The sequence below is a fragment of the Carassius carassius genome, chromosome 17, assembly GCF_963082965.1.
Source record: "Carassius carassius chromosome 17, fCarCar2.1, whole genome shotgun sequence".
Classification (NCBI taxonomy): Eukaryota; Metazoa; Chordata; class Actinopteri; order Cypriniformes; family Cyprinidae; genus Carassius; species Carassius carassius.
Window position 1 is genome coordinate 9,327,519 of NC_081771.1, and position 12,177 is coordinate 9,339,695.

Here is a 12,177-nt window from a genome sequence, read left to right on the forward strand (position 1 = left end):
TTAAAACTTTATATTGAGTAAATGTTAGGCAAAAAGCTTTAAAAAAAGGTTCAAAAGAAATGGCATACACAACATGGCCTAGCAGTGAACAACATCAGTTGAAACCAATATCACCATAATCCTGGTTTCCTGCACAGATGTTTTATGATCCTAGACTTCAAAGGATTTTTAAGGAAAACCCACATTTCACAATGCAGCTATCCTGGATTAAGCTTAATCTGTGTCTATGGAAAAAAAGTAAACAAATCCATAGAGGTTATGACCCACAAAATCCTATTAATGTTGGAGCCTAAAAGTGGGTTCCTGTTGCCTATGAGTTGTATAAATTAATTGAAAGCATTGCTTTTTATCATCTGGGAAATTGGGAAAATGTAAAAATAATTTCTCTCCTCAGTCTGTAGATTGTCTCTTTAAAATGCATGAAACACACTTCTATTTAAATAAAAATATGTATGATTAACAGACTAATCTGAAGGATGTTAACACTAACTATGTAGTGTAACTATGTAACACTACATATTCTGATACATGTTTAATTTATTTTACATTAATACTGTTATATGTATAATAAATCTATACTAGAAATACTAGAATATGAGTTTAAAAAATACTATAAAGACGGCATACTACAGAACATAAAACTATAAAAATACATACATTTCCCTGTCCATGACTTGTATTTTCCAAAAGCCTTGGTGCTGATTAAGCACATTTTACAAAATGCCCTCAAGGTATGTGAAACACTACATCACTGAAAGAAATATCAATAAAGCTCTTACCATGGATCACATAAAAACAATGCCTGAAGGCTCAATTTATCTCATAGCAGGTTAACTTGCATGAGAAAATCATAAAGAAAATCTCTAATAAGCTGTCCCCTCAGAATACCCAACTGTCAAAACGCATGACTGCTTTGTTCATTATGGCCGCTCTGCTTTAAGGCAATACATATTATGTACAGTATGTGTATAGAAAAAGTATCTGCATCTGTAAAAGCAAGATTCAGTGTTTGCTATGAAACGAATAATCATTGCTTTTTTAAAAGTGTTTTGTAAAAAGGTGGTCTCACAATCAGCAATAGTAGATTACTAATAGATTACATTCCATAAATAAATGTTTCTGTAAAAAAACAAGGCACTATTAACTTTATGCAGAAGGTAGGATATATGAAGTTGTGTCAGCTGTTGTCTTACTTTTGACTTTTTAATCTATTAGTTTATTCAAACTTAATACATTTTCCCATCTTGACTGAACTGCTATTTAATATATAGGTACAACTGACATAATGGCAGTTGAACATTAAAGGCTATCTGGGGTCTTTTCTCTGTCTGTACAGGAAGACAGAGTATAATGATGTGCCGAGGGTCTCTGAGACTGAGGTAGATCTTCTGCTGGAGTGCAAGCCAACTGGAGACGCTGAGGGCAACATACACAAAACATTTTTCACTCCATAGGAAATTAAATTCTATTATATTTGTCTGGTTCTGTTAAAGGTTTCAGAAACATTTCCAGTCATTACATTTAAAATTTTCCTGACAACACCTACCTCCCAGAATGTCCCTTTTCCTATGTAGAGTTTGTAAATCATGTTAATGGGGATGAGAGAGAGAGAGGATACTGCGAGGAACCAACCAAGACCATATGCCCACCACGGATACATATATGTGTTATTAAACTTCAGGGGACTGTACTTGACCAGAGAGAAGATAAAGGTGCCCTATAGGACACAATTGACAAAAATGTAGTTTGATTCTTTTGTTTGTTTGCTTGCTTTTTACATATGGTGTATATCAAATAGTGTTTCGCTCATATATTTTCCCATTTTACCCTGTCATAGAAACAGACTTACTACGCAGACAGAGGGGGTGATATAGACCCAGCAGTACTTCATCATGGGCCAGGGTTTGTAGCCAATCATGTCTTTTATGTTCTCATAGAATCGGTCAGCACCTTGGAGAAAATAGGCACATGAAGCCCAAAGAAAAAGTAGTAAGTATCATTTAAGGCAAGTTTAAGTGTGGGCTACTCACCATAAATCCAGCCAATGGCCACAGACTGACACGTAGCCAGGAACAGGAGAGTGGTTCCACTACACACGTAATGATCAAACAACTGAATGATATACAGACCACCCTGTGAAACAGAAAGTAGGATACTTATAAAAGCAATGATATTCTAAAGAAAAGTAAGCAAAGCCATAGACTGTGACTGTTTGAACTCAGTGTAACATAAGTGAATTGTAAATCTGAGCGGATTTAGGGTTGACTGAAAGGTTGCTTTTTGATTTTTTTATTCATTAGCTGAATTGTCTTGGGCCTACCTCTGTGATCATGAAGAGGCCCATCAGGTAGCAGACAAGGCATATCCCTAAAAGCAGCAGCTCTCTTCTAAAGCCACGTCTCAATACCGTGGGAAAGATGTCTGTCACTGACGTCATTATGCTCTCCAGTCCAACAAACTGAGAGATACAAAAAAAAGGACATTGGATGGGGAGGCAGGAACAGGGGGAAGAGCAAAGCAACAGATGTTAGGCTAAGAAAGAGAAGGAGGTCTAACCTGGCTGTCCAAGCCCAAGAGGATGATCATGATAAAGAAACACACAGCCCAGAACTGAGGGCATGGCAACAATGTCACCGCCTGAGGATACACTATAAACACCAGTCCTGGACCTGACGACAGCCAAGGGAAGAGGTACGATGACCAACACCACCTAAAGTATCTTACAGTATCCATGCATTAGCCTTTCCATTACACAGCAATCAAATAAATAATGCGATGTCTACTAAAACCCACTAGGATAACAAATAAAGGAGTCTGCCTTAATTTGTTTGATTATTAAAGACCATTGGGATAGGCAATGACAATTAAAACAAAAATATTTATTCCATTAAATTTTCTATGTTGGAATGTATTGTTAAAAAAAAAGAACAATAAAAAAAGTTTTTTTTTCTTACCAGACTCAGCCACAAGGGATATGTCCACCCCCTGCTCTTGTGCCATGTGTCCCAGAACAGAGAAAATGGCAAACCCACCTAAAAAACTGGTTCCGCTGTTCAGCAAGCACAGGTAGAAAGAGTCCCTGTAGGAACATTTTGTTTAGAAGTGCTCAAATTAACAGAGTCACATCATTGTGTCTTATTTTTATGTAAACAAATTGTAAAATATTGTGTAATATTTTATATATAGAGAGAGAGACACACAGACAGAGAGAGAGATGATAGAAAAGGTCCAATTACAGAACTACAGATTAAATTAATCTCTTTTATCAGTTCAAATAAAATATTATACTTCATATTATGCACACTCACCTGTAACAGTTATTGTTATACTGATTATAGCTTCCAAGAGAGCTGAGGTATCCAAGACATATGGCATAAGAGTAAAAGATTTGAGTCCCAGCGTCCATCCATACCTTACAAAGACCGAACGAGTGATACAATTCAGAAGGAGCAACATAAAAAACAGGATATAGCAAAGAAAAAATTGAGATGGTTGATTAATTTATTAATCCAGATTTTCAGTAAACCATTCTAGGCCTTTGAATGCCTTCACCTGTGGGTCAGCTAGCCGTGTCAGATCTGGGTACATGTAGTAGTAGATGCCGTTGACAGCACCAGGTAAAGTGACCCCTCGTATCAGCAGTATCAGGAGCATAACGTAAGGGAATGTCGCTGTGAAATAGGCTGCCTGTAAATATAATAAATATTTTAATAAGACTTTTATTTGAAAGTAATATACAGATTCTGTAAAAAAATAAAATAAAATCCTGATACTTGTAATAAAAATATTTGAAATATACATATTTAAGTCATTTGCAGGACATTTTGTCATTAAGCTCAAAGCTTTTTCTTAACAGGTAACGGGAATGTGTTTAACCTTCCCAGTAGATTTCACGCCTTTCCAGACGCAGAAGTAGATCAGGATCCAAACAAGTAGGAGAATAAGAGCCAAGTCCCATCGTACTGTGCCCAAATGATGTATTCCACTGGACAGTTGCAAAACTCTGTGACTGAATACGCAGAAAGCATTTAAAGCATATAATAAAACAGTGAATTCACTGACTTATATAGATGAACTACTTCATCTTCATTTTCATGCACCATGGTACACCATTTTAACATGGTACCATGTCCAGTAAAATCTATAAAATGTCTTTAATATTAATTGTTATTTTATTTTCAGTGTATGTTCATTGCCTTTTTATTTAACTCACCGCCAGAATTCCATCACAGAGGAAGAAGCATTAAGAGGAGATGTCCACCCTGAACTAGAATTCCTCCCACTAAGCACAATACAAGCATCTAACACCAAAGAGATATTAATGGATGAATGTATATAACATAGTGCTAACAATCACGAAGAGGCCATATACCCAAACCTAACCAGATGAAATTTATCAAAACATCTGGTTCATACATAGTAGCTAAACAAGATTCTATATATATCCTACTCTATTCCTGGCATAAGCATCAATGTTTGGTAAAAGAGGGTGCAAAGGGATAAATAAATTATCTAATAATATAGCTGCAAACAGCAATTATGGGGCCAAGCACCCCAGCAGCAAAATTAGTAATTACGGTAAGCATGACATGGAGCATGGGTACATGTACTATGAGGGTATGGAGCTGAAGATTTTTGTAATTAGTTTTGTAATGATACGCTAATGCATTCATAAAATACAGCATTTTAGAACATAATTCAAAATGGCCAATGCCCAAAATGGCTGACATGGAAAAACCTGATGCACCGAATCTAAAGAGAGCAGTTTTGTGATGTTTGGCCAAAGCATTCAGATGTTATGAGCAAAAATATGCATTTTTCATATCGCCTGACCACTAGGTGGCACAGCATCGAAACACTGCAGGTAGTCTCAGGCGATGCTTCTTATAACACCCACCAAGATTGGTCTCAATTTGCCAAACCGTTGCGGAGATATAGGCTCACATCCACTTTTACATGCTTTTCATAGAATTCGTTCACGTGCTATTTGAAAACAGTATGACTAATCAACTTGAATTGCCAGCATGGTCTGAAGATGATATTATTCAGTTTTCATGACAATTGGTTCAATGGCCAAGGATGAGTTCGAAAAAGTAGTTTTCACGAACAATTGAAAATAGCAAAAAAACTGAATCTTAAATTTTTTTAATTTTGGTGTTCTTTCGACTTGGCATGAGCCAAGGAATCAGAATAAAAAATAATTAGAATTTTGTGGCTTACAGTTAAAAAGTTATTAGCACAACCTTTTTGAAAGTTTAGACAAGTGGTGGCGCTGTAGAGTTTGAGTTAGAGACTCCAAATTTGTCCTCTATCAGTGTGCCAAATTTGAACAACTTTCCCGCAAGCGGTTCTATGGGCTGCCATAGATTTGCAGCGGAATAAAAAAATCACGCTAACGGATACAATAGGTGCCTAAATAGTAGTAGTTGTAGTGTGTGTACTGACACATTTAATATAAACAATGTAATCACAATAAAAAAAAATCACAAACTTAATGCTAGCAACTCGATTTAATTCCTCCTGAACATACTGGAGTTAAAATTTCCTACTTTGACTAGATTTTTTTTTTAAGAAAAGAATAAAAATTATTAATTAAAAAACAAATATAATTGTGATTCAAGACCTACATAGATTCATACACAGATTTATACATCTGAATTTTAACCAAATGTACCTGTGTTCCACAGATTGTTGCAGCTGGCCCAGGGCAGTTCCACACTGAAGGCTGAGAAAAGGTACAGGAAGGCCCAAACTATGATGACGATGTAGGTAATAGAGCCATAGACAATAATAATTTGACTGGCATAACCCATTCCTGAAAAAAAAGCTGTGTTAACACTGCAATTTTTAAACAAATGTTACCTTATTTTACTTGCAGGTAAATTGAAATCATGTTACATACAGAGTACACAATAAAAATATGAAAAAGTACATGCAAGTGATAGAGGACACTGTTTAAAATGTAATAACATATAGTTAAGCGATTAGCAACAAATTAGTATAATAGGTGAAAACTAGTTTCTGCAATATTTAAGTGCTTTGAGTACCCAGAAAAGCATTATAAAAATGTAAAGAATTAATTAACAAAACGTAATTGCTGAAAAAATAATTTATTTTTCATATAAACTTACATTTAAACTATTAACACATTAAATTAAAGACCACAGAAACCCTGTTAGCAAATGCATTACATTTCATACAACAGCAGAAACAAGTTTGTCATTACAAGCCACAAAATATTTTAAAAAGCGGAATATTAGCTATATGCTACAAACCTTTATTTATTTCAAAGAGACATTACAAATATGTGTTTTCACTACATTTTAAGAAGAGACACATAATGCATACAAATTGAGAAGTGAGCAACCCACCTTCAAAAAGAGGACAGATCTTTCTCCAACATGTGATGCCTCCCTGACTGGTGTACTGACCCAAAGATGTCTCAAGCACAAAAAGCGGGATACCACAAGTGAGCAGGTAAAGGATATATGGAATGAAAAAAGCCCCTAAGGATTTAAGAGAGCCATTAAAATATTACTATATATATTATATTAAAAATCGATGGAATTGTATTAATAATAGATAGATAGATATTGTTTAGGAAAAAAGTTCCTGTTTTATGATCAATGTTACCCACCTGCAATACAAATGCAATTCACATTGAAAGGTGTAACTGATTGTGAATGTTAACTCGCTTTATAATATACTGTAGTATATAAGCACAGGGATTTCTTGTAGTATATGTGCTGCCGAAGCAAGCATGCACCGTGATTTATATGTAAACTAAGAAACAGATGGTTTATAAAAAAATGCTTCTTAATAAATTCAGATTATGTAGTCCCTTAGTCACAAATAAAATTAAAACCATAACCAAACCTATCATAAACTATGTAAAGTATTGTCCAAAACTACTTACCTCCTCCATTTTTATAGCAAAGATATGGGAACCTCCAAACATTTCCAAGCCCTATGATAGCTCCAGCCACAGTCAGAAGAAATTCGATCTTGTTTGCCCATTGGCCTCTCTCTTCGGGACTTAAATCAGCCTGTTGGTTTTCTGTCCGTCTGGTGGTGGAGCCTGCCATACTCAATGGCTGTCTGTCGGCGCTTAAGTAGGTGTGTGTGTGTGTGTGTATGATATTGAAGAAGGGTGCTTGTGATTCTTTACTGCAGCTTTTAAGCATTACCAGGGGTGGGCGGGGGGTGATGAGGTTACCAGGTGTTTTTATCCTGAGGGCGAGAGTAGAGATGTGTTAACTTGTTCTTCCACTTAGTTTAGTAGTGCTTTGACTAGAGGCATTTAAAAAAAAAATAAAAAGGTTTCTTCTCAGCAGTCTTCAATCATGCTGTGACCTGTGCAGTTCTTCCAGTGCCCTTTACTCAACTTCTGGTTACATGAGAGGTTGATTTGCTGACTCTAGTAACCAGCCATTATCTCTGTACTTTCATCTGTGTTCAGTGATTTCTAAAATATGGAGAAACAATGGGTACCTGTCACTAGCAAATTTTCCACTTTGATTATAACTAGAATGTTCTTAAAAATGCATACTATTTGATTTCTCTTTATAAAAAAGTTCTACCCCAAAAATCATTTTAGACCAGCAGAATGTTATACTTCTTATACTGTTGGCTAAAATGAAGGTTAAATAAACTTAAAAGTAAAGAAGAAATATAAATATCTATCTCTTATAGAAAAATTACAACTGTATCCTGAGTCCTGACAGAAGGAATTTCACAGTAGAATGTTCTATGTTGGTACCATAAGATTTTAATAATATTATTTACATTTAATTTTACAAAGTAATTTGTGTTAAATCAGCTTTGACACATAATAGCAAAGAAATTGTTTGGGATGTATTTATGTTTATGTGTTTTTTGAATTTACTCTTTGAATTAAATATTAAAGTGCTGTTTTTTCCTACTTTAAGGGGTATTGAAGCGGTCTGAGATGAGGAATGTCACATTTTGATTTAAACTGTTTATTGCATCTGTTCATTGCTTTCACGGGAGACATTCATATCTGAGAAGTGCTTGGTTTTGATTACACGCTGCATTAGCAAGATCAAGATGGCCTTGTGTTAAGGATAAACTGCTCAAAAATATGATTTGATGCATAATTTAATAATAGTAAGGATCAAGCATTGCAAAAAATGATGCAAGCCTCAAGTTCTCATAACATCTTGGATGAACTTAAAGTGTTTTTATAACTTAATTTGATCTGTAAACTTGCTCTGCAACCTCTTTGTCTCTATTGTCTTGACTCCGCCTTCCTTACAAAAATGTATGCTTATATCATCTCAATAAATGACTAATGGGAACGTTACGCAACAGCTTTTATAACACAGGATTGAACGTTTTTTTTTTTTTTTTAATAATTGTTATTTAAGAGTTGAATCATCTGAGTGATTACATCTTCCCATCAATCCTGCTGGATTAGGTGAAGGATGAGAAGGCACTGTAGATTTTATACATTAACTGAATGGCATTTATTACTTGATGTATTGTATAAGCCGGTGCAAAAAAAGTATGAGTAAAAATGTCATGAGAAAAAATTCTTACAATTTCAAGTATTTAGTATTAAAATAGTATTTCATTAATATACAATACAACTGTTATCTATATATCAGTGAAATCATAATAATAATTCTATAATTTGTGGTAGTTTAATAACATCTATTTAAACACAACAATGTATCCTGTAGCTTTAAAACTGTCAGATAGATCAACACTGATAAGCAAGGGAGAGTTTTGTGTGAAAATGAATGAAGTATTGACAGTTTAATCACGCTTAATTACAGGTGTATGAACATTTCTCAACACCTTTGGCAAATTCTTCTAGAATTACATCAGCCATGTCTGTCAATTTCTTTACATTTTCACAAATTCTGCGCAGTTAACATATCTTACTCAACCCAGATGTCAGAGCACCTGACAGTAGTGCAGTACCAACTTCTATATTTTCTTTTTTTAAATTAAAAAATAGTAAAAAAAAAGGGTAAATAATGATTTGTTGCAATATTTTTACATTATAGTTCGTACAATTAACAAATTATTAATGAATCACAATTTGAAATCCACATCCATTGTATTTTCCCTTGTATATACAACTTGTTAAGAACATTGTACAGTTAAATAGTTGGTACTTTGTTTAAACATATTTAACTGTTACAGGTGGAAGTTGCATATTCAAGTGCAGTTAAATGTGAAAAGCTTTCTTTTACTGTTAGATCATGCCTCCATGCCAGAAATATCAGGTCCAGCCCCTGATGCCATATCCTGTCAGAAAATATCCACTTTGTCTGGTAACAGAACAAATAGTCAACAAATCGTCTAATACCCAAAACCCATCATCACCAGCGAGTTTTGTCCGGAACTTGTCTGGTACCCAAAACTATATTAATAGTCTTCTATCAGTCAAGAAGCTGACTGAGTAAAGTGATGATGAAGGAGATGATGATAAAAAGGAGCAGAGTTTTTGGAATAATGTTTCAGTGCTTAGACTGCATCTGACCAGTAAAAAGTGTTATAATACCACATGCCATAGCAATGGAAAATCACTACTTCAGCTGTGACATTAAAAACCTTGAAATAAAGTCATTCGCTTATCTCTTACTCATGAAGACAAATAGCCCTTGAAACTACACATCATAAGACTAAATAAAAATGGAAAAATAATAATATTAAAACCAGTTATATAAATGACTAATAAATGGTTATAATGAATATTATAAATGATAATATGATTAAATGGAATAATAAGATGAATAAATGATCAATTACTTTGAATGAATGAATGAATATAAAATAAAGTAAAACTCGACTCTAATGTATGATTGCTCTCCTGAAGCAAGACACACACAGTTTGCATTTGAGGATCCTTAGATTCGTTTTGTGAGAGAAAGAGAGAGTACAAAATTACAAAATAACAAATATTTACTTGAACATTCCAGCCTGATCTTGTTTATGGGAAAGGAACATTGGGCGTCCAAAGGTTTAGTCATTTAAGAAAGCTAATGTTTTTGCTGTCATTATTAAATGGTATCACAAATGTCTTAGCTGACAAAAATGTGTCCAAAAACAATAATAAAGGCAAATTAGCTAAATCAGAAATAACAGATTTTGGATGTTCTGTATATCTAATTATATTACATATCCAATTCAAAACAGACTTGTGGATGGTCTGAAAGCCAGTATCTTATCTCTGGATATAAGTTCAATCCCATCAGTCAAACTAGGATTGTGATTCAATTCCATTTCCACCACTTTAACCTTACTGCTCAGTGCATCATGTAGCCTATATAAGCAGCTTTCTGCTCGCTACTACATAACCATAAAGGGGTCATATGACGGTGTTAAAAGAACATTATTTTATGTATTTAGTGTAATGCAATGTATTTATGTGGTTTAAGATACTGTATGTTACGCCCCTTACCATACCATGATGCCGTCTCCTGACACTATGAGACAAAACAAATAAAACCCATTACAAATGAGGCAGTTGTAGCATCCAGTGGGGACATAATTACTGATCATAATGACTTATACTGTTTTTTTAAGTGTTCCATTGCGCTACATAAACATAAAACCATCTCTGCATTTGTGATTGGAGAAATGATAAACATCAAGTGCTTCTCTACACTGCTCAAAACTTGTGTTTGAATCAACAGTGGCAAATTGTTTAAATATGTAAACATACTTACAGGCTGTGGCTCAGAAGTGCCACACTGTCCTTGCAAAGTTGGAATTGCCCTACTTTATAGAAAAAGCCTTTTTGCACAGAAGCATTGTAGGCTACTGGTTCAGGAAACCTCCATAAAATGCACTGCACACATCTGAATATTTGGTTTGAACTAGTGCTGGGCGGTAAACCGGTTCATACCGAAAACCGGTGTATATTTTCGTTACGATGTTAATTTTGAATATACCGCCATACCGGTGTTTCCCTTTCATAGGTCACTTCAATGCTGCGGTGACGTCACCACTATGGAACACCTTCGGTGTGACGAATGTCTGAAGCCCTATACCATCCCGCCAATCCTATTGGCCAAATAGCGTGTGGCACCGGCCATGCATGCGTACGCATATATACCTGGTGCCGCGCGCCATTTAACTCAGATTTCATTCCTTCAGTAAATGAAGCGAATCTAGCGAATCTTCTGTGCCCTATTATCTCCTCTCCGTGGACGCGATGAGTTTCAGGAAATGCAAGGAGCCATGTACCAGGTACATTGTGAAGGGGGTCACTCATGACAGGTGCGTAGTTTGCCTAGGCTTGCACCACGCACAGGCGGCGCTTAGCGGCCTTTCTTCATGTCCCCATTGCGATGGCCTGCGGCTCAGAGTACTGCGCTCAAGGGTAGATGTTTTTACTGATGTCTAACCCCCGCCATGTCACTTCTGCGACTGCCGAGGCACCACACGAGGTGATAGCTTGGGGTGACACGTGCGACATGGATTTCGAGGACAGCTCACCGCTGGATTATTCTCCACTTCGCTCGCTCTCCCCTACCCCGTTGCAGAGAAAAACTTTTATCGAGCCTGTCGTCTTTTCCTGTGAGGATTTACGGCCCACACCGGAGGCATGTAGTGCCATCTCCTTCGGTTGTGGATGCCAGGATGACGATGTTTTATCCACCGCGGCCTCGGGGTCTGAGGACTTCGCAGCCGACACTAACCCTCTCCCTCCTAGTGGACAGGAGAGGCGTGTTTCCCCCTTTCTCGTGCGGTGTGTACATTGGGGCTGGAGTGGGAGGTTGAGAAGGCCGAGGCCCGACCTTCGCACAGACATGGCGGCTCGCACAGGATTACGCACAACGAGATGCAACGACTCTTATGCATACACTTCCCCTGTGCACAAACACAAACGAGTTTTTCGTGCCTGGACATTTTAATGTGTGTGACAGCGTTGCAGGAAACGGACATTTTGAGACTGCTAATATTGTTTCGGGCCGCGTGGGAACGCTTGCCCGACATTTCTCAATGGGTGTTACGCACAATTTGTCGCGGATACACCATTCAGTTTCGGAAAGGCCCACCCCCTTTCCGCGGAATTCTTTCCACGGTGGTGAAACCGATGGATATAGCGGTGCTGCGACGGGAGATGTCAGCTCTACTGAACAAAGGGGCTATAGAAGAAGTACACCCCTCTCAGATGGAGTCAGGGTTTTACAGCCGTTA

General features: G+C 36.5%; 1 protein-coding gene across 1 annotated transcript; it reads right to left on the bottom strand.

The window, feature by feature from the left end:
- Positions 1 to 516: 516 nt before the first annotated feature.
- On the bottom strand, positions 517 to 9,305 carry slc6a11a (solute carrier family 6 member 11a). The gene is made up of 15 exons (XM_059570753.1): positions 9,164 to 9,305; positions 6,917 to 7,230; positions 6,372 to 6,506; positions 5,675 to 5,815; positions 4,214 to 4,301; positions 3,877 to 4,009; positions 3,553 to 3,687; positions 3,309 to 3,412; positions 2,955 to 3,079; positions 2,557 to 2,669; positions 2,321 to 2,458; positions 2,031 to 2,133; positions 1,850 to 1,950; positions 1,547 to 1,717; positions 517 to 1,416 (listed from the first exon to the last, which is right to left on the bottom strand). Exons 2-15 carry the CDS (start codon positions 7,182 to 7,184, stop codon positions 1,300 to 1,302), a joined length of 1,872 nt encoding a protein of 623 aa, XP_059426736.1. The 5' UTR covers positions 7,185 to 7,230; positions 9,164 to 9,305; the 3' UTR covers positions 517 to 1,299.
- Positions 9,306 to 12,177: the final 2,872 nt, after the last annotated feature.

What these genes read in the sequence shown, in the direction of transcription:
- slc6a11a (XM_059570753.1), bottom strand. Translation starts at nt 7,184, where the DNA reads ATGCTTAAAAGCTGCAGTAAAGAATCACAAGCACCCTTCTTCAATATC. An exon ending in TCTGTGATGGAATTCTGGCG is followed by an intron (nt 4,010 to 4,213) that starts GTGAGTTAAATA and finishes CTGCGTATTCAG; the next exon opens with TCACAGAGTTTTGCAACTGT. An exon ending in GGCCATTGGCTGGATTTATG is followed by an intron (nt 1,951 to 2,030) that starts GTGAGTAGCCCA and finishes ATTTTCTCCAAG; the next exon opens with GTGCTGACCGATTCTATGAG.